The sequence below is a fragment of the Eublepharis macularius genome, chromosome 4 (assembly GCF_028583425.1).
Source record: "Eublepharis macularius isolate TG4126 chromosome 4, MPM_Emac_v1.0, whole genome shotgun sequence".
NCBI classification, from domain to species: domain Eukaryota; kingdom Metazoa; phylum Chordata; class Lepidosauria; order Squamata; family Eublepharidae; genus Eublepharis; species Eublepharis macularius.
In genome coordinates this window covers 159,849,859-159,872,738 of record NC_072793.1, presented here as the reverse complement: position 1 = coordinate 159,872,738, position 22,880 = coordinate 159,849,859, and the positions used below count along the sequence as shown (strand labels likewise).

Below are 22,880 nucleotides of genomic sequence, written 5' to 3'. Positions count from 1 at the left end.
CTTGTATGAATAGTCCTTTATTTTTATTCCTCGTATTTCCTCATCTTGTCGTACTTGTGTCATCAGAATCTCCAATACTAAAATGAACAACAATGGAGATAACGGGCAACCTTGTCTTGTTCCTTTACTAATCGTCAATTAGGATTTAGAACCATCTGAAGTTTCTTGAACATCTTTAAGGACCGTGCCACTGACAGCTATAGCAGCCATCTAACCACGGGGCACTAAAGAAGTGGGTTTCGGGCTGTGAGTTGGGACCCAAAAGTGGGTTGCAACTCTCTCGCAGGTGTGCCATGAGGCCTGAAGGGCCAAAAAAAAGCAGCTTATTTCCTAGCGATACTATATAAATGCTAAACATGGGAGAAGGGGAAGATAAACTTGTTCAATGCTAACTGATGGGAGATTCCTGAATTTTCTCTTGGGGAGCTAGAAAATAATGTGCTGTCACTTTACAAGCGAGTACTGAAAATTTAAATTCCAGCAACAAATTTAGAATTGGTTTCCAAAAAATACAGTAAGTTTAGAAGTGTGTCCCACTTCTACAAGTTTGGGAACTGCTGCACTAAGACACGAATGATGGCACCATTTGTTCCAATAGAGGGCACAATTGCCAGATCAGCCTAAGATTATACCAGGCACCTCTGGTCACATCTATTTCCCTGAGTTCCCAGAAGGATCCTGGTCTGCTAACCTCATTTAAGTAGATGGTAACCTCCTGTAGGCTGAATGGCATTACCACTCAAGGCTGTTACTTTGCACAATCTGTCATGTGCAAAATACCTAACCTGTGTCCTTGCAACATTATGTCATGTTTTTCCCTGCCCCCAAATTATTCATGGCAAGGAAATGTGCAACATAATATCATCGGAACTCAAGGTAAGTTGTACTACACAATAAGCAAGTGGAGAGGGACAGCTCAACACTTGACATTTTAAGTGGCAGCCCTGTTAGCAGTCAAACCCCTCCCTCATACTGAAACGGCAGTTTATGGACCCCTTGCCAGAAGTCCCAGATGCTGCCTGGCCCCAGGCAGAGTGGATGCCAGCTGGCCTGGAGACTGGAGAATTACCAAACCATGAATCATTGGGGAATGACGGACTGAATGGCCCTCATGCCCCGCAGAGAAGCAGAGATAATGGCTCCTTCCGTGCTTCCCCTCACCCAGCTAACCTAATCAAGCTATTCAGTGAACCTGACAACCTTCCTGTCGAATACTTACCAGGTCATCGAGCAATATTTTTACCTATAGACCATCCTAGATAGACATCTCACACCTTTTCCACTTTATTATCCTACCTCTGGACAAACCATTAAAGTATTGTTTTTGGAAGCAAGACGTCAGTTTTGCTCCAGGGTACGTTTCGCTCTATAACTGGGCTGTCCAGCCCTGGGCCAGTGCCAGAGTTTCTGGCGCGTGAGGCCAGGGGCAGCTTCAGAGCTGTTGCCGCCACCTCGCGCACCCGGACTGTGTGGTGGCATCATCACGCAGCATACCGCTGCGAGCTGGCCCCATTGGTGCAGCAGGCAGCTAGGACGGCGCATAGGTGGCCTCCCAGCCCTCCCACTCAGTTGCCCTGCACTGCCCTGGCCACCTGCTGCGCCTGGCCTGCAGCTGTGTGCAGGCAACAGCAGCAGCATGGGGCAAGTTAGTGGGAGGGCTGGGAGGATGCTCGCTCAGACTGCCCCACGCTGCCACCACCATCATGCACTCCCAGCCGGGTACAGTAGCTGCGGGCCAGGCATGGCAGGCAGCCGGGGCAGTGCACAGGCGGCTTCCCAGCCCTTCCGCTCAGCTGCCAGCGCTGCTGCCTCTAGTTCCGTGGTGCATGCCCCCAGCGCCCCCTCCAGCGCCTCAGTGCTCGAGGCAGCTCCCAGACCCGCCTCCATGGATGCACCGGCCCTAGTCCAGCCATGTGCTCAGTGTATGTATGTCTTGTTACCTGTCCACACACACCCACTTCATTTCTTCTCTCTGTGAAACGCTGGTTGTTTTGCTGCACCTTTGCAGACCTTCTCCCCCTCTTCAAGACTGGTAAATTTTGCCCTTCTCCTGAAATTGTTTTCCCCTTTCCTCACAGTTAGCTCTGTGTGTATGCTATGCATGTTTTACTGTAGTCTTGCCTTTTACCTCTCTATTAATAAAGAAACCTTTCCTGTAGAACACCTGTCTGTTTGTTTGAGAGTTCTCTAGAGGAACAAGGCTGGTATACATAAGTGGAGTTGTCAGTTACCCCCTCTCGCTGCATCTCCTTGAATGCTAATTCCTCCAACTCACAAAGAACGCCCCCGCCCCCAGGTTAGGGTAAGAGCCCTGAGTTTGTCTAATTTCACCCCAAGTGTATGTCCATTACTGTTGTGTCTCAGATTGCCAGCTTGCAGCCCACAGATCTAGCCTGTCCCTTTAAAACAATTAAATGTATGTTCCTTCAAAAAAATGTATGTACTGCACTCCAGTTTTTAAAAAATTGCAGAGCAATTACAGTAATAAAACATACAGCTGTTAAAACTCATTATAAAACTAATGCACAAAGATTACAAAGATACTAAAGAGCCAGCAGCAGAATAAGAAAAAAATATTTAATATGCATAAAGCAGAGAGAGCATATAAACAAAACTCATTACAACCAAAATAATTGTAGTGTATCTAAATCTGCCTGATGGATTTTCCCTCCAATGCACGTGATGAAGTGAGTTCTGAGTTACAAAAGCTGATGCTGAAATATATTTTGTTAGTTTCTAAGGGGCCACACGGCTCCTTTTTTTATTTCGCCAGAATCAGCAAATGGTCAGCAGTGGGAATGAGGGAAGCGCAAGCTGCTGAGCAGAAGCAAACCTTCTGCAAAAGAATTCAGCTGATGGCCAAGCTACAAGTGACGAATGACACTTGAACGGCAAGTGTATTTCTCCCTGTTCACTTGCCCTCCACTCAATCCACTTCCTGTTCAAGTGTCATTCGTCACTTGTAGCTTGGCCCTGAGCATTCTGCTTAACCAGGGAACTCAGCATCTACAGCTCCCTCCCACACTATTATCCTTTAGTCAGCTCCCCCCACCTGCTGCAGAGAGCAAGGTTTGCAGGTAAGCCCCAGACTCAGCAGAGAGACGGAGGTCTGGAGAACTGGCTTCTGCTTTGTTGGTAATTCCATGGGACAAAGCGAATCTCTGGGTTGTAGGCTGGCCACCCAAGGTGTGTCTGGTTTCCATTTAAGTACTGTGTAATTGCACAGCTGGGTGTGGGTGCATTTCCTTGTTGTGTGAGGTTTGTTTGCATAGCAGGCTTGGATGTAGTTGGATTTGTTGGTCTGTTGCTCCATTTAATTTTAATTAAATTTTTAAGTTCAGGCTATTTTAAAAAATAACATTTCCTGAAAAGGAGACATTAATGAACAAACGGGGGAAACATGATGGTTCCTTAAAATCACGTTGCTCAAGTCTCAAACACCCCTTGGGTGACCCTGGAATGTTCCTTGGCCACAACTGGCCCAGAAGGCTACAAGATTTTAAAGTCGCAGCGACAGGAGGTCTGAGGTAGCAGTTCTGACAAGGCCATCCAGTGAGGGTTGCTTAGCAACCCTCCTCAGTGGGCACCAGTCAGTCCAAGGGGCTCTGGCATTCCTGAATATCATTCTTGTCCTTGGAGTAGTTCTCTGTCTGGATGGTAGCGATGTGGAAGTGGAAGGTCTCTTGCAGCCAGGAACTGGTTTCCTTCAAGATGGCCTGTGCCTCTGCATCCTCATTGACTGCAATGTGGACCGACCAGACTGGTGGAGACAGTTAAGGCCCATATGTGGAGGCTGTGAAGGACTTTTACGCCATTGATGGACAGCAGGATTGTCTTCACTTCATTAAAATCCACACCTTTGGGTATACGTTCCATCAGCCCGGGGACTCCATCTCAGAGAATCCTGAGTGTCATTCCAAGGACAAGGATGGAAAACGGGAAAGTGGAGATGGGATCCGCATACTTCATCTCCATCTTGAAATAGATTATGTAGGCTGCTACCAAGACCCCAATGCTCTGCAGAAGGTCCCCAACCACCTGGATGAATTCAGCCTGGACACTGGTGTTCCCCATGACCGTGATGGCTGTGCCCATGACCTGACTGGTGAAGACAACTCCCATTATGATGTCCACTGCCACTGCACAAGCAGAGGTGATGGGCATTGCTTCCCCTTCTATCTCAAATTCGACCGACAGCGGCTGCTGGACAGCCAGGTAGACCGAGACACCTGTCACAACCCAGATGGACAGCACCGACAGGAGGGCTCCCAAAATCTCTGTCCGATGCCAACCAAAGTTCATCGTCTTGGTGGCCTTGGTGGTGGACAACATCCAGAGTGAGAAGAGGCTGATTATCATGCTGGCAAAGTCGATCAGTAGATGGGCTGCATTCGTCATGATGGCCAAGCCGTGGGCAAAATATCCCCACACAACTTCCCCCATCATGAAGACCAAACAGATGACAGAGGCCACGTACAGCTTCCTCCTCATGCTCTCTCTTTCACGGCTGTAGCCTTTACCAGAGGCCCAGTTGAACGGGCAATGCTGATTTCCTTTCAGACCCAGCTCAATAGCAGAGAAGCCTGGGACGTAGCTGAGCATTAAACCATAGAAACTGCTCCCCAGAATCCTAAATAAGAACTGGCTTCTGGCTCTTTCAGGAAGATGCTTGTTTCTCCTATGTCACCTGAGTCCATCTTTCCCGGCAGGTGTGAGCTGAGCCCTTCCAATGACCCCCAATCTGTCTGCCCGGAGTTATCTCCTTTCTTTGATAGACAGCTGGCCTCTTGTGTGTTGCCACACCTCTAACTTTCACACCCGCATTCCTGGCTCACACATTGGCAGCTCACACACAACTGCATTCTTCCCACCTCTGATTCTGGCAACATTTAAACACACACACACCTTTTATGACAGAAACTACCATTCTCTAATATAGTACATTGTTTTACAATAAAATCTACTACACATTTTGGGTGCATCTACATGGTGTGGAGTCTCTGTTTCCCTGGTATCACCACAATGGATGAGGTGCCTGCATGGGAATTTTGTGTGCCGTTTCTTTCATCTGCTGCCATTTTTAGCGCGCACACACACACACACCCGCAATTGCTCAAATGGAGGGCTTTTTGATGACTTTTTAAAAAATTGGTAGTGGCTATTGCATTACAACTCAATAAGAACACAAGAAGAGCCATGCTGGATCAAAGCAAATGCCCATCCAGTCCTTCATTTGTAAGTAAGTATGTATGTCTATATGTATTTGAAATATTTATACCCTACCTTATCTATGCAAACTATGCAGGTAACAAAACAGCAAAAACCTCTGCCCTCTGCCACATGTTACCTGGCTGGCAAGGAGCGGGGGTGGAGGTACAGGGAATGGGCCCGGGAGTTCTGGAGTGAGCTCCTATGTGCTTCAGACCCTTCATTGCGCCGGGACTGACATCATTCCCAGCGCAAAAAGTAAAGGTCCCGAGCGTGCACATACAGAAAGTATCCCCCAAGCACCCCCCCAAGACAATCCCTGCCCCCCCCCCCGTTAGGAGCCTAGGGGTCCTAGCAAACCTAGTGGAACAGGCTTCCTCAGGAGGTGGTGGGCTCTCCTTCCTTGGAAGTATTTTAGACGAGGCTAGATGGCCACCTGACACCAATGATGATTCTATGACTCAACATGAATGTATGCAGATCCGGTACTAGGCTCTTGTAACCCCTCCATACATACCCAGGGAAATGCCAATTGCCACTTTGGGGTAAGGAAGGAATTTTCCTCCAGGCCAGATTGGCCAGGGAACCTGGAGGGTTTTTTGCCTTCCTCTGGGCATTGAGCAGGGGTCACTGGACAGTCTCTCACTAACATTTACTGATCCCCTTGATTTTGCTATTATCTGGCCAGGAAGAAAAAGTTGCCAAGTGTACACTGTTTGTAAAAGGAGAGGCAAATAGACCTTGAAAGTATCTGTGAGGCAATCACAGCATAGTAAACTTGGGCGATGTTGGCCAATGGCAAGGCCATGGCTTGCAGTTTTTGAATTAAATTGCCATTTTGCTTTTAATTTGACAACCATACATTTCTTTGGGCAGGGGCTTGGAAGAGTAGTACCTCAGCTAACTTTTCACTTGTTTAGTCCTTGTAGAAAATCCTCTGATACATGACAAAATGGGTTAAGCAACTCAGCACAGGACAAATGAAAAGTATGCAAGCCTGGATTACAGGGCGTCTTCAGAGGGAAGAGGGAAGGGCTGTAGAATTAATGTTCAGAAAACAACCGAGGGTGCCTGTCAGGAAAGGAAGATTCATAAATGTGAGCTGATCAACGGTTGCTGTCCCAGCTGTGATTCATACAGCAGGGAGAATTTGGCAGCTCTTGGCATTTGGCGCTGCGCCATGGGCATCCCTCCATCTGCTGAGTTGGCTCAGAGCAGTCTCATTGTCTGGATGGCTGCCAACCAACTCAGGAGTGTCGACTGGCACCACACCATCCCGCCCTCTGTAGATTTCGCGTATCAGCTGAGATTTGGGTAATGTTCCTCAGAGTATTCTGTGTCATCCACAGCCTCTTCTTCCCTACAGCTGACCATCTAGTTTGGGAACTCTCCACTTCCTCCACTCCTCATGTAATTTCTGCTTCCATTTGCAGACTGATACATCAATTAAAAAGAAGGAGAGAGAAGAAGTAGTTATCACCACCACCACCCTAAATATTCATTGCAGGAAAACAATAGGTGTAGGAGAAAAAATCTGGAATTGCCAGATGCAGCAGGGACCAGGGCAGTGACATTTAATCAGATATTTATACCCCACTTTTCTCCCCAGTGGGAACCCAAAATGGTTTATAATATCTTTCTTTCTTTTTCAATTTTATCCTAACGACCACCTTGTGAGGTAGATTGTGTGACTGGCCCAAGGTCATGCAGCAAGCTTCCAGGGCAGCAGGGCTCATTTTGAGGGGGAACGCGCAGGAATGCAGTTCCCCAAAGAAGTCACATGACAGGTGGCCCCACTCACCTGACTCTCGGCCATTTTGGGCCGGTTTCAGCCTGGATTGGGGCTGAAATGACCCGGATCGGGCCTCTGACAGGTGGTGGATCACTCTCCTATTCAGCAGTGGCCCGATCCTGACCATTTGGGGCCCCTTTCCGACCATTTTCAGCCCCTTTTTGCCATCTTGGGCCCAATTTCGGCCCTGAATGGCCAGGATTGGGTCCAAAACAGCCAGGATAGGTGATGTCGGGGTGTGTGGCATATGCTAATGAGTTGTGCTAATAAGTTCCTCCAGTTCTTTTTCTACAAAATGACCCCTGCATGGCAGAGTGTTTCAGGCCTGTAGCAGAACAACAAGATTCAGATCCAGTAGCACCTTAAAGACCAACTAAATATCTACGGCAGAGAGGGGGATTCAGACCCGGGTCTCCCAGATCCTAGTTTGACACTCTGATCACTATACCATGCTGGTTATACTTTTCCATCTTACATAAGGAAGACATTTTGACAAACGGAGTTTCTCTCTCCCCTGCATGATAAACTTGCCAGTTAAATTGTCCGATGCTACCCAGCTATTAAAAGTATGGAAGCCAACATCCTTCTTTGTGTCTGGTCCGTGAGGACCATCACATCAGGGATGGCAAGATGGAGACAGAGGTCAGGATTAAGGGGCATAGATGGGGGAGGGGGAGCAGTCCCCAGGGCCCTTCGTGTTCTTTTATCATGTGCCGTTCATCCCTCATTAATTCTGTCTCTAGGAAGTCAGCGGGGGCAATCAATCCCACAGGTTCAGAGCCAAGCCTGGCTCAGTTAATCAATGAAGGCCTGTAATTAGTGGCTTTAATTAAAGCGTTATGGATGCACCAGGGATAGAAATCTATGAAAACGAGGAACTGAACAACAATCGGTGGCAAGTGGTATTCTCGCTCTTTGACTGACCCTGCAGCCTGGCAGATGACAATTAAGCATGCAGCGATGTTTCCTCTTGTTGTCTCTCTGCGGCAGCAGAAAAATCTTCCCCGGCTCACATTTTCAGTGCAATCCTAAACATGTTGATTGCAATGGACTTAGACTGGAGTAAATCTGTTTAGGATTGCACTGTTTGTGTGGCAAACTGCTTTTCAAGGCACCACAGCAAGGCAGGTGAGAACCAAATAGTGTTTGGATCAGGCTGTGGCAAGCGGCAGAGATCTGAGATTTGGCACATGGTGATGTGTTTGCTCACCGAATGCATTTGTGGAGAGATTGGCAGTGTCTCTATTCTTTGTCCCATCACCTTTCTAATAGCACCTTCAATAAGCAAAACACAAATGACACAGAGAAAAGTATCTTCAGCTTCCTCCTAGCCTGAGCATTTCAAAGCATTGGTTGTTTCCACACGGCTTACCTTATTCTGCAAAATAGCGAAATCTCGTGCGCAATCTTGCGAGAAGACGCTGTTATCTCGCGAGATTTCGCTATTTTGCAGAATAAGGTAAGCCGTGTGGAAACGGCCCTTTTCAAAAAACGAGCAGCTGTTTAGTGGTTGGAAGAGGCATGGAGGATATATGTTTAGTATGCTTTAATTTTTCTACCATTCAGAATAGTCAACACCTAGCAAGAGTGTGATAGAATTTTTTTTAACATCCTAGGTTTCAGGATGCGGCTTTTTATATTTAGATTTCCCTCCACCCCTAGGCTATAAAACTAAGGATCTATTGTGAAATATTTGGGGAGCAGCTACGATTCTGTGATTTATACATTCCACAGTGCATTTCATAACAGCTGGAAGAACTGAGCGAGGAAGGGCCATAGTTCATTGGTTCAGCATCTGCTTTCCATGCAGAAATTTCCAGCTTCAATCCCTACCTTCTCTAGTTTGGGATCCAGCAGTAGGTGATGCAAAAAATTCTACCTGAGATTCTGTAGAGGCGCTGCCAATCAGAGTAGATAATACTGATCTTGATAGATCGGTGGGCTCACTCAGTAGAAGACAGCTTCATGTGTCCAAGGGTATAATAGAAATAAGGGTGGTGGTGGTAATTCAACAGTAGAATTGCACGTATCTGAGTGTTTTCATTGAAAGGTAGCCTCTGTCCTTAGTAGGTTTTTGGAATCTAAATTATTGATTCCAGAGGGTTCTGGGTCTTGTATTCTGCATTTTGAAATAGCCCCTGTAAATCAAAAATTATGTAGGTTTCTTTCAGAGAAGATTTTTAAGAACATGATAAAGGTGCGTCATAACATAACTCTGCCCTTCGGTCTTTTTCTCCAGGAGAATCTGATGGGAAAGGAGTCACCCGGTCCCGTAGCATCAACAGCTCTCTCTGCCAAACTGGTCGATATCGGAGCATCCGGATCCCCAAGGAGCCTCGTAGGCACACCATTTCCAATGCCTTGGAATACGATGTAGTGAGTAGATTTGGGGGGCGTCCCTTAAGGTCAAATGGCTGCTTAAGCATTCAGTTCAACCAGGGGGGTCCTTCTTCCCAGTAATGAAAGTAACTTACATGTCTTAGTTTTAGGTTGGTATTCAGGTGGTTGTACTGCAATCGCAGAGGAAAATTTCAGTCCAGTAGCATCTTGAAGACCAACAAGATTTCCAGGGTATAAGGTTGGAGGGTCAAAGCAACCTTGATCAGATATCTACAGAGAGCTTTGACTCTTGAAAGTTTATACCCTGGAAATCTTGCTGGTCTTTAAGGTTCTGCTGGACTTGCTCTTACCTTTCTTAGTAAGACTGGGCAATATCCTTCCACTCCATGCATGGAATGCCTCGTTGAAAAAACAGAGAGGAAAACGAGGCATTCCATGCATGGAGGTTGGTCAAGAGGTTGGGAAAAAATTGAAAGATCTTCCAAAAGCTGCAGGACTGCATGGAGGAATAGCTACCTAGTTTGGAGGAGCCAGAGTAGGGAGGGGGAGGTGGAATTGCTCTCCTTCCTCTTTCACAAGGGCTGCTCTGGTGAAGAAAACTCCTCTTGTCCCTGCTCACTTCAGCCCACTGATTCTCACGGTATTCCTCTGCATGGATCCTGCAACTCTAGGAATGATAAGAAACATGTGCCTGCTGTATATGGGTGGTAGAACGCTGGCTGCCCACTATCTCGTTGCAGGGGTGGTGGTTGTCTTGAGGCAGAAGAAGGGAGGTATCATTTGGGCCCCTTTACTACTCCACACCAGCCTGTACCAATTTACTTCCACTGCCCCGCTGATTCTGCTCTCTTGTTGCAAATGGGAGGCACATCGTAGTAACAAACATGTTCATCATTTTATGCAAGCTTCCAGAAATGCAAACCAGCCATATTGTAATGTAAATTAATTTACATTCTGTGACCTCAGGCAGTAGTTGTCCTTTGATGCTCTTCTGCTTAAGGGCATGTCTGCACCACCATGTTAAGATGTTTTCTTAGTCTTCGTTTTCTTTGAACCATGAGTGTTGTAACCCCAAAATTTCGTTATGGGGCCGTTCTGTACCACCAAGACCCAATCCAAACTTCGCATGAATGCCCATCATGATCTGTCCAGTTTCATGGCCTCCCAGGCTGAACAGACCCCATAGAATTTTATCCCCTTGACAGCCCCAGGGAGGGAGGGGCTCCACTTCTAGAATTCCCAGTTCTCTAAAAAGCTTCATTTATAGCTAGTGTTTCTTGTTGAGACTCAAGATAGATGACAACTTTTTTTAAAAAAAATGCAGTCAAACAGCATAAGACAACCAATGAACAATGCAATAGGACTAGGAATACAAAATGAGAACATAAAAAACTCAGCCCTGACATGTCATAAACATTGCAGAAGATGGATTTCAGAAGTAGAACAGGATGCCGTAAAAACAAGGTAACACGTACAATAAACAGCGCAATAGACAACAACTCTTATAATAGCACCTCCTGAGCTATTCCATTATGCTACAGCCCCATTTTTCCCCATAAAATCACCCTCCTGAACATTCTGTTTTACTAGGGTTACCAGCCTCCAGATGGAGTCTGAAGATCCCCCAAAATTACAGCTGGTCTCTAGAGACTACAGAGATCAGTTCCCCAAAGAAAATCAACTGCTTTGGAGAGTGGACCCCCTCCAAATCTCCCTGAGTATCCCAACCCAGAGTCGGCAAACCTTTGTTTTATGCAGTCTGTGGAATGACAGATGTGTGAGAGCCTTCCAGATAGTCCATTCCACAAGGTGGGGGCCACAACACAGTATGGCTGCTGTTATTTTTGCACATTTCCAGGGTGGCACCTTCAGAACAGCTTTACTCAGAACAGTAAAGCTTTTGCAGTGGAGCATAGCAAGAGAGGCAGTCCTGCAGGTCTATGAGTCCAAGGCCGTGAAGGATTTTGTAGGTGATAACATATTGAATTGAACCTGGAAACTGATCAGTAACCAATGGAACGATTGCCGAATGGGTGTGACATAATGTACGTTCTGCCTCATGCCTGATAATAGTTGAGCTGTGACATTTTGTACTAACTTGATTTTCTGAGTTGACTTTAAGGGCAGAATACAACAGACTATAACAAACTATAAACTACAAGGAGGCTTAAAAGCAAAACTGGCCTGTTGTTTCCAGCAAAAATGTGGAGAGTGGAGACTGTTTTGCAAAAAAACCTGTTGCTTATTCAAGTAGCTTATTCACTTGGAATAACATGGGAGCAGCAAATTAACATGAGACCTCTTCCTACCTCCTATGAACTGGAAAGTTGAAACTTGAGGGGTTTTTTGCAGTTTATGGAAAAGGGCAATCAGTCTTGCAAGAAGGGTCACTACTGTAATAAAATGCTTGTGCAAACAGTGAACAGTAGCCAATATCTGATTAGAACCAGATCATTAGACTGTAGTACAGAATAAATTCAAGCATGGATTGTCCAGGGAAGGAGGTTTCTTTATGGACTAGAGATGGGCATGAACTGGGGCGGGGGGGAAAGAACCATGTGGTTCATCAAATTTCACAAACCACGAACCATGAACTTTCATGAACCTCCCCCCCACTCCCGGTTTGTGAACCAGTTCGTGAAAACGTCACATCCAGGCCAGAAAAGTGTCACTTCTGGGCCAGCAGAAGGTCTGCAGGTAGTCCATCACCTGTTGCCTAGGAAACTGATTGATCCGCACCAGGCTGTCTGCAGTGACGAATCAAAAAATGAACCAAATGAACCAGCCTAAAGTTTGTGACAGTTCGTCAGAAACGGGAATCTGACGAACCGCTTGTTCATGAACCACGAACCGGCCTGGTTCATCGTGAATTTTGGTTCGTATTTTGGTTCGTGCCCATCTCTACTATGAACCAAAACCATGTTCATTGCTCAGGATGTGCAAATGGAACAAAAAATGCATTGAAAAAAATGAGAACAGCCATGAGAGACTGAAATGTTGAAAGGGCAGGAAGTGGGCATGCTTACCTCTTTTCTTCAGCAGCTATTTTTGTCATTCAGAATCCCCCCCAAACTGCCTCCCCAGTCCAGGTTAACGCCTAAACAAGAGAAAATGGTAGGAAATGGGGTACAATAGAGTAATTTAGCTGGCTTAAAATGTGTGAATGTGCTATTGTAATGTTTGTTTTAATATGTTTTGCTCTGCTTATGTTGTGAGTTGACTTGGGAGAGGGGGCATCCTAGTTGGTCCAAAAAGTAGGCTAACAAATGGGAAGAGGAATGAAATGAATCTCCAGTCAGTTGCCAGCTCTAGGGTGGGAAATTCCTGGAGCTTTGGGGGGTGGAGCCTGGATAAGGCAGGGTTTAGGGAGGGGAGGGACCTCAGCAGGGTAGAATGGCATAAAGTCCACTCTGAAAAGGAGACATTTTCTCCGGGTGAATTGACCTCTGTTGTCTGGAGATCTGTTGTAATTCCAAGAGATCTTCAGCCACCACTTTCAGGCTGGCAACCCCATATTAGCTGGGTCAAGGCACACCAGAAACCACAGGACAAAACTATTCTAAGACTAAAAGGGTTAACTTATGGCAAAGCAGACCCTCTACTTGCTTTTCTCCATTCCCGCAAGCTCATTCGGCCAGCCGGAAAGGCTGGGATTACGGCCACCATTGTCCAAGGCAATTGAGGCTTTTAAAATGTATCCCAGGATGCTCTGGGAGTGCTGAGACCAGCAAACTGGGGTAAACCGAGGAGGGGGGGGAGTTTCAGACACGGTGTCAGTTTGCTCCAGGGCAGGGGAGGGTACAGGAGGGACAGGAGAAATGGTGGAGGAAAGAATTTAGCAAGAGTTTGTAGAACAGCGGATAGTGCGACAGGCTGGAACGAGAAGTGGTGAGAGGGTTCTGAAGGAATTAGCATCGGATGTTTGGGTGCCGAGCCTGGAGGATTTGGGGGGAGCAGAAGTGAAAGAAACGTGAGAAAGAGAGAGAGAGAAAGGAAGAGGCCATTTGGATGACAGAGGGGCAAGGAAAGCATTAAACGGCCAAACTGGGTAGCTTCCTCAAAGACCCTTCCCTGAGTAAGGTATTACACTGGAGGGGGGATCCTCTGTGTCTTCCTGGAATGCCGGGCTGGCCCCCACCACTGTTCTTCTGGGCACTGCTGCCCTCCTGCCACCCCAGCGCCCCGATGGCTGTACAAAGAGGCTACACCATCCTCATCGTCCCACTGGGCACGGCCCTCGGAAGCCTGGAAGCTCTACGGGTCTTTTTCTGGGTGAGTGATCATGTGGGGCAGAGTTGTTTGGGATCACAACCCACCCACCCATTTCTGTTGGACATACTTGCTCTAAGCCACTGACCTTGCCTGGGAGCCAGTGCTTAATTTCTGGAGTGAAAGATACACAGTCAGCCTGAGGAAGCAAATCTCACTGACCATTGGGATCTGCTGAAGACCCCCTGCTGTGTGTGTGCACAGTCTACACTGCTGCTCACTGCAAGGGCTTCTTCACTGGGATGCCTTGTCTTTGGGATTCTCTCGTGTGTAAGTGTTACGTGCTGTCAAGTGGCTTCCAACCTATGGCTACCTTATGAAGGAAAGACCTCCCAAAGGTCCTCTCATTAACAGACTTGCTCAGATCCTGAAAACTGGAGGACGAGGCTTCTTTGATTGAGCCAAGCCATTTCATGTTGGGTCTTCCTCTTTTCATATTTCCTTCCACTTTTTCTAGCATTATTGGCTATTTCAGTGAGTCTTGTCTTCTCATGATGTGACCAAAGTATGATAGCCTCAGTTATGTCCTTTTAGCTTCTAGGGAGAATTCAGGCTTGATTTGATCTAGAACTCACTTATTTGTCCTTTTGGCCATCCATGGTATCCACAAAACTCTCCTCCAGTGCCACATGTCAAAGGATGAAATTTTCTTCCTGTCAGCTTTCTTCATTGTCCAGCTTTCACATCCATACAAAGTAAGGGGGAATACCATAGTTTGGATGATCTTGGTCCCTAGAGAGACATCTGTATCTTTAAAATCAAAAAGAGTCCAGTAGCACCTTTAAGACTAACCAATTTTATTGTAGCATAAGCTTTCGAGAATCACAGTTCTCTTCATCAGATGCATGGGCTAACTCCTCTGGATCTGTATCTTTAAGGATCTTTTCTAGTTCCTATCTTCTTCTGATTCCTTGGAGTCTCTCTACATGAGACATCTGACACGTGAAAAACACATGTTGGGAGATGCAATGGTAGCCAGGAAGGGTAGTTTAAAAAGACAGAGCTGGCGGCAGGGCAAAGGTTTTGCTATACACTGGAGCTGCATGAAGGGGCTACGAAATGCCGGAAGGGAAACCTCAGCCCATTATAGGTCCAAGCTCCAGCTCCAAGCTTGGCTTTGGATAGCAGCTCCAGCCGATTTCTGTTCCTTGCTGCCCTCTGGTTGCAATCCCACACAGTTTTAGACTGAAAAGGTGAAATTGACAGAGTCTTTCAGGAGGCGAAGAAGAAATTAGCAAACCCTCTGAGGAGTGATCTCCTCTGGCTGTCTTTTTGAACTACACCTCCTGCTAACATTGCATCTCCCTACACTTGACGAACATGCACCTAGGCGTCTTGTGTAGAGGCACTCTTGGTTGCAGTCTCCCTTTGGTTGATAATTGAGCCAAGGCATAGAAAATCTTGAACAATTTCAATTTCCTTATTGTCAACTTTAAAATGGTGTAATTCCCCCGTAGTCATCACTTCTGTCTTCTTGATGTTCAGCTGTAATCCTGCTTTGTTCCTTCCACCGGCAGCACTCACCTGCAGTGCTTTCATGTTGCTCCTGCAAATAGTGGGGTACTTTCTGTTTTGGTAGGATAGTATCCTTTATTATGGAGAGTTGTAGATTGTATTATACTGGTGAACTGCCTAGCATGTTAGAATTTTACCAGAGTAATTTTATACAATTTCTATAGGAATGCTTTTCCCTGGCTACCAAACTCCTGCTTTATCTGGTTCTTTCCTTTGAGGTTTCTGAGGTATTTTCCCAATACTTCTCTCTCTACCCATGATGCCTTGCTCATACCATCCTATCACCCTCTGACCCTAAGAAGCCATCTCCCAAAAAAGGATTTGTTCTTCCTTCTGTGATGTTCCCTATGCCTGGAAATCTCTCCTCAGATGCCTGCATGACATTTCCTTCAAATCCATCCTCACAGCCCCGTTTTAGTGAAGCTTTTGGCTGAACCCCTTAGCTTTCACTACCCTATACCAGCACAATGAAACTTCAGGATGTGAAAGGGAATCTAGTTGTATTGTCCCTTCTTATCTTTGCCTTCCCCTTTCACCTCCCTCAGGCCTCTTTCCCCCTCTATCACTGTAAGCTCAAAATGGCTTACAACATCCTCATTCTCTTCTGCTTTATCATCACAACATTAACGACCCTGTGAGTCAGGTTAGGCTGAGAAACAGTGCTGGCCTCAGGTCATCCAGTGAGCTTCTCATGGCTGAGTGGGGATTTGAACCTGGGCCTCCTAGATTCTTGTCTGACACTACACTGCCTCACTACACCACACTGGTGCAGATCTTTCTCTCTGTATGTGGTGCTATATATGGTGCTGTGTTCATTTATTTATGCACATTGCAGCTAATATTATCATCATCACGGTTATTATTATTTACTATAATATGCACAAATAATTGAACAAGCGGGGGCCTCTGACTGAGAACGCCCCCCTCCCCATTCCCTCATGTATGGCAGCCATTTGCACTGTACTGGTCTATACAGCTAGCAACAACCATAGGTACAGGGTATGAATACAGCAACTGCTTGTATAAGTTTTCCCGAGTGAAAGTAAAAGCAGCTTGGCTTTCTCCAGTGAGAAAGCAGTGAGGGAGGAAAAAGTTAAAGCCCTACCCCACCCCCTGCTTACTACTACTGGGTAATCCCAGTAGTTGCATTTGCAAAAGAAAATATGTAGAAGCAGCTGACATGTAGCTAAGACCTGAGGGCCAAGCTACAAGTGATGAATGACACTTGCCAGGCAAGTGAACAGACTCACGTGTATTCCTCCCTGTCCGCTTGCCATTCACTTGGCAAGCGAACAGGTAGGAAAACACGTGAGTCTGTTCACTTGCCAGGCAAGTGTCATTTGTCACTTGTAGCTTGGCCCTAAGTTTCTTCTAGTTGGAGATGCAAGAGATTGATAATCCCTGTTTCACACCTTACAAAGTCCCTATGGCCACTGCAAGTGCTTTTTAACAAATGTATGCCTGGAGTTCCCTGCTGGGGACCCCATTCTCAGCCAGGTATGGTCTCAATTCAGGCAGGGACTATAGCTTGTGGGATGAAGGAAATTAAGTCTTTGCCCTCACATTGTTTTCTCAACCTGAAGCAGCTCTAAGGAGCCAATATTTGCCCTCTAGGGAAACTTACATGTACTGATGGCTACACGTAAGTTTATCAAGTGGGCACAAATACTGGTTCCTTGGGGCCATTTCAGCTTGGGAAAGTAGCCCAAGAGTGAAGGAAGACGTAGGCCCCCTTTTTACTACTAGGACCGTATGGAAATGTTGATGCTCCTGGTTTCAGGACAAGGTGTCACCCACTTATTTAGGATGCTTCTGTCCACCTGAAGGGTATTGCAAACTGGTTCCAGCGTATAATAAATAAATATAATTTTATTTGGTTTTTAAAGGTAGCCCACCTTAATTCCCTTCAGGCTCAAAGTCTTTGTTAGCCACAAAGTGCCGTTGGTTCTGACTTTCCTAATCCTGGTAACTTTTAATTGATTAGGACCCCATCTAGGAAAGCCCAATTCTCCGCTCTGTCTTGCAGCTGAAGCGGATGCAGGAGTTGGAACGGGAGCGAGATGCCTTGTTACAAGGGCTGGAGATGGTCGACCAGGTGCGGGACTGGTTCCAGCATCACCTACTGGAAGCCCAGAGGCGTCAGAAGCACATGGGGACTGATGCAGTAAGTTCTGGCCCCAGGGGTGGGTAGAATGGATCCTGGTCTTATGGAATCTGCATTTCCTTAACAGCATACATTTTTGTTTGGGGGGATTTGTCCATTGTTGGGGAACTCCTGTGTGAAGGGGCTGCAAGATGTCATGTGCTTAAGGGCCTCCTAAGCCTAGAAGAGAAAGCAAGTGCTATGCTCCAGAGCCCATCTTTGGGCCTGAGATAACTGTAAAGACCCATGGGCAAGAGGAGGACCAGCAATTTAAGGACCCAACAGACCAGACAAAGATCACATGGTTTTATTTTGTTTTTAAGAATGTGTATTTTCCCCTTTTAAAATGCTAATCACAAAGCAGGAAGCCAATTTCCGGTAGCAAAAATCAGTGGAGGATGAAGGTAGGGTTTCTAGCCTGTGGCTGGCAACTGGCAGGAGATGGGGGAGGTGAGACTTACACTGTTGGTGTTGCCCTTAGGGTGATGACATCACTTCCAGCATGACCAGAAGTGACATCATTGCACTGGAGGTGGTGCTCTAGCAGTTGCCCAAAAGTCTATGGTTTAAACATAGAGTTTGGGGCAAATGCTAGTGTCTCCATGTGATGACATCATACTAGGCAATGCCAGTCCCCCCATTTCACCCCAATTTCTCCCTGAGACACAGGGAGTCAGGAGGCTTCCTGGCAAAGCAGGAGACCTGGTAACCCTGGTTGAAGAGTTAACTCCCTCTCCCTTACCTGCATGGCTTCCAGTCAAATTGAGGCTGCACAGGCCTGCAAAATGAACAAAATAAAAGGTGATTTTAAAATCTACTCCAGCTGTAACACTTTCTTGCATGCACAGCTGTTTTGTTTGATTTGAATAAACCCACCCAGTTTTGTAAACAGCAAATGTGATGTATTTCAAATTCCCAAGTGTCCCCTTTCTACTCCCGGTTTCAAACCCATTCATTGGGATAACACTGGATCCGAGTTCTAGATTCCCATACCTGTCTTTCTCACATTTGCAGAACTATTTTCCAGAGTCCTACTCTAACCAGAACTGTCTGCTGTTCACCAAGATCCAAGAAGTGAATATGTGCTTGAAAAACCTGCTCACCTCCCCTGGAAAGGTAAGAAGGACTAGGAGTGTCAAGAACTCAAAAGATTCAGAATCAGGGGAGCAGGGGCGGTGCAAGGGTTTGTGGCGCTCGCGGCTGGCCGGCTGGGTGCCTCCCCCATGCGCGCGCAAGCGCGCACGCACTGGCCTGCGTGATGATGTCATGCATGACATCATCACGGGAGTGCGCCGGCGGCGGCCTGATCACTGTGGCGGGCGGCCTCCGAGCTCTCCCACTTGGTTGCCTGCACCGCCGCAGATGCTTGCCCGCGGCGGCTGTGCCCGGCAAGGGGCTTGTGCTGGCGGCGGTGGCAGCGTGGGGCGGGGTGGGAGGGATAGGCGGCAGCTGCTTTGTGGCACGCGCTCCCGCCCCCTGTGTCTCCTCCGGTGCTCCCTCCGGCACCCCGCGCCTGAGGCCACCGCCTACCTGGCCTCAATGGGCGCGCCGGCCCTGCAGGGGAGCCTTGGCAAAGGACTGCCTGCCCCCACATTCTGTAGCTGCCACCAGTTCCCCTATTAGGTCCTAGCCAGAAGCTGGGGAATGAAGCTCCAACCCTTACCAGAATAGATCTGGGGGTTAGCTGTGCTGAGTCCCAACCCAAAAGTTACATAGGTAGCAGGGGCCAAAACTGGCCTTCAGATGGAAGCCACAGAACCAATGAAATACTGCACAGTTGTAAAACATATTTAGTTTTTTAACAAGGTACAAAAAACTACTAATAAGTAGAGAACATGCAAAAAGTATAAATAAAATAACATGGCCTTATGCCAATCTAACATAGATTTCAGAATCAAAATTTCAAGGTTTCAAGATAGTTGTAAATCCAGATGGCCATGGGCACAGATCTAAGCTGGACCCCAAACTCAAGACAAAGGAATAACTGAACTGAGCATTTTTATTCCACATTGGCCAGCAACATGTGGTGATCTGGTTGACCAATCAGAGCTCAGCAATGATGTCAGAGATGACCCTCTGCAGCTGTGTCATGCCCAGATATCATTGCTCCAGCTTCTCCTGAGAACCAAAACTGATTCCAGATCAGCTTGATTGGATCGAATGTTTTAGCCTTGGCTCCCCCATCCTCCACTGTAATGGTTTCAGACTTGCAACTGGGGTAAATAACAAGTCAGGACATGTCTCTGGAAGTGAGCTCATTCAGAATTGACAAGCATACCCATGATGATACATTTTGAGTCTTGCCAAGCAAGTCCAAACATGGAATACCATTTTAGGCCAGTTTCTTTACAAGAGGTATCACCAGAATTTGGGGGGGAGGGGAAAAAGTTGTAGGCCCGTGTGACGGAGGTAGCCTATCATGAAGCAAGGTGAGGTGACTGGCTGAGAGGCAAGGATTTTAATTAGTACAGTAGGCACTGGGTGAATTCATGTGATATTGATATAGGCAACAGAACACTAGGTCTCTGGTGCTAGCATCCTAGAAACGAATAGGAACACAGGAGCACAATTCCTGTTCATGTTAATGAGTCTCAACCTTTTTTTAAATTTATGGAGGGAATTATGCCCCTGTAGTAGCCAGTGTGAAGGAGAGGGAGCCATTTTGATTTTCTGACTTGGAACTAAAATATCCTGGACTGGCTCTAGCTAGGGAAGTAACCTCTCCCTCTTGGAATATTATTCTCACAACAACAGCAACAACAACAACAGTACTTATATACTGTTCTTCAAGACAGATCAGTGCTCCACTCAGAATTGTGAATGAAGTCAGTGTTATTATTATCCCCACATGTACATGGAGAATTTGGAAACCGAGGAGAACTAGAAACCTGAAATGAATGTAACGGCGGATAATGCCAGTGTAAGGGCTTAAGGACAGAGGAGGCAATGTCTTGGTGACAGAAGACAAAAGTAACTTAAGAATGGATAGTTATTTTGAATTTATTGGAGGAGTGGCAGATGGGAAGGCCAGGCCAACAAGGAAAAGAGGCAGTAAAGGTGAAATCAAGTCACATGGTTACAGTGAAGACAGGATGGAACTGTGGCTTGGTGGTAGAGTGTCCACTTTGCATGCTGAAGGTCTCGGGTTCAATCCCTGGCCTCTCTGGTTAAAAGGATCTATCCAACAGTAGGTGATGTGAAAGACCCAAAGGAGCCTTTGCCAGTTAGAGTAGGCAATGCTGACCTTGATGGACCAAGGGCCACTCAATATAAGGCAGCTTCATGGTATCCGTGCATATTGAATTTCTTTCTTTCTCCTCCTTATGGCCCATTTCTTTAGTAGATCCTCTCTCAAGACATGGTAAAAGCTTCTCCTGTATTCACAAGGATGGTGGTGAGACACTAGGATTGCACCCATCCAGCCATTAGCCTGCCCTCGCCTTCCTGTTTGTAGCATAATCACTGATAGGCTTGGATGTAGAGTTCCATGTCCCTACAGCCAATCCGTAAGTAATCAGTCACGAGTGGCAAGGATTGCACATCACAGGGTGCACGTTTAGATGTTGCATCAAAAGTGCCGAGGGAAAGCATAGTACAATGTCACAGCTGCATCATGGGTTTATGCAGGGGTCATTTCGTAGAAAAAGAGCTGGAGGAACTCATTAGCATAACTCATTAGCATATGCCACGCCTCTTGCCATCACTGGAAGTGTGTCATTAGTATAACTGATTTGCATATGCCACACCCCCTGACATCACCTATTCTGGCTGTTTTGGACCCAATCCTGGCAATTCAGGGCTGAAATTGGGCCCAAAATGGCAAAAAGGGGCTGAAAATGGCCGAAAAGGGGCACAAAATGGTCAGGATTGGGCCACTACTGAGTGGGAGAGTGATCCACCACCCATCAGAGGACCGATATGGGCCGTTTCAGCCCCAATCCAGGCTGAAACGGGCCCAAAATGGACGAGAGTCAGGTGGGTGGGGCCACCTGACATGTGACCTCTTTGGGGAACTGCCGGAACTGCGTTCCTGTGCATTCCCCCTCGAAATGAGCCCTGGGTTTATGCAGATATGTGACTAAGCTTCCGCTGTCATCTCATGAGAACCAGCGTGGACCAGGACAACTGAGGTTCAAATTCTCAATCACCATGAAGCTCACAGACTGATCTTGGGCTAATCACATGCAGATGGTTATGTGGGTTTTCTTCTTCTCCAGCCTGAAGTCCCACCTAGTGGATTTGGAGTTCCTCTTTATCCACCAGGAAAGGAGTTTCACCAGCAAGCAGTCAATGTCCTCAAGGAACAGAATCACTTGTTGATCAAGGTAACAAAAGCATCACCTGGCAATTTTTTTTTTAAAAGGGAGAATTATTTTGTTTCATGTCTAATACGCAAGCTCTGAACCAATCCCAAATGATTACTTGTAGCCAGTCCTACTGTGTTGCTATCTCCTCAAGGGCAGACCTAGGGCAGCATTCGAGGGCGTCTCCCTGATCCCTGAAATTTATCCTATGTATACTCCACTGGCAGACAAAAAACTACACCTCTTTTGTATCAAGTGAAGAATGACTTCATAGTATGGGAATGAGTAAGACACACAACTGAGCAGTTGCCATGGAATGGGAGGGAAGATGTTGGGCAAGCAAGATTTTTCAGACTAATATTTCTTTGCAGTCTAGAACCTTTCGATTTTAATCAGCTTATTGGAGACCCCACTAATAAACATACTGACAGACTTTTTAAAAAATGAGAATGCACCAGTAATATCAATTCAGGGTGGCATGAGCAGGCAAAGACACCCAATAGGCCCCTCTAACTGGTGAGAGATGGGGTACGCAACTAAAATTAAGTCTAAACCCCCTTCCCTTTCCATAGAAACAGTAAAAGCACCAACACAGTGTAGAGCAGGGCTTTTTTTCAGCTGGAACGCGGTGGAACGGAGTTCCGGAACCTCTTGAAAATGGTCACATGGCTGGTGGCCCCGCCCCCTGATCTCCAGACAGAGGGGAGTTCAGATTGCCCTCCGTGCCACTCAGCGGCCCGGAGGGCAATCTCAACTCCCCTCTGTCTGGAGATCAGGGGGTGGGGCCACCGGCCATGTGACCATTTTCTCCAAGGGAAACCCACTGAGTTCCACCACCTCTTTCCCCAGAAAAGAAGCCCTGGTGTAGAGCATGGGTTTATTTATGATTCCTCATATTGTACACAGCTCTTTGGGAGAAGTTTGCATAACAGAGTTCTCTCTGAGCATATGGGGCACAGGTCGATTAATTATTATTGTTATTGTTGTTATACTCTGAGGTGGTGGGGAGAGTAGGGGAACAGCTTCAATGGATTGTTGGAACGGGACAAATGATGTTTTATTTTCACACGATGTTCCAGTTGGCATTTGGGTGGGAGGAGAGGGGCCAGGAAGTCATCTTTGGTGGGGCGGGGCTGTGACTCCCAGCATGCCTGACCATAATTCTTGATGTCTGCCTGGCTAACAGGAAGTGTCTGAGAAAAGCGACCGCATTGCCCAACTGGAGCAAGAGAAAGCAGCCCTTTGCAAACAGCTGAGAGAGAGCCGGGGCTACCGCCTCCCCAGCCACAAGGAGTCCACGTTTATCTGA

At 46.8% G+C, this 22,880-nt stretch overlaps 1 protein-coding gene and 1 pseudogene across 1 annotated transcript in view; one reads left to right on the top strand and one right to left on the bottom strand.

Moving 5' to 3' along the window:
- The window catches only part of SAPCD1 (suppressor APC domain containing 1), a 29,350-nt gene extending 6,470 nt beyond the window's left edge, over positions 1-22,880 (top strand). The window contains exons 2-6 of the mRNA XM_054978284.1: positions 9,240-9,376; positions 17,151-17,288; positions 18,282-18,383; positions 21,485-21,592; positions 22,758-22,880. Coding sequence (XP_054834259.1) covers positions 9,240-9,376; positions 17,151-17,288; positions 18,282-18,383; positions 21,485-21,592; positions 22,758-22,880 — 608 coding nt within the window. The remainder of the gene's footprint in view (positions 1-9,239; positions 9,377-17,150; positions 17,289-18,281; positions 18,384-21,484; positions 21,593-22,757) is intronic.
- Positions 3,591-4,697, bottom strand: LOC129327006 (proton-coupled zinc antiporter SLC30A2-like; annotated as a pseudogene).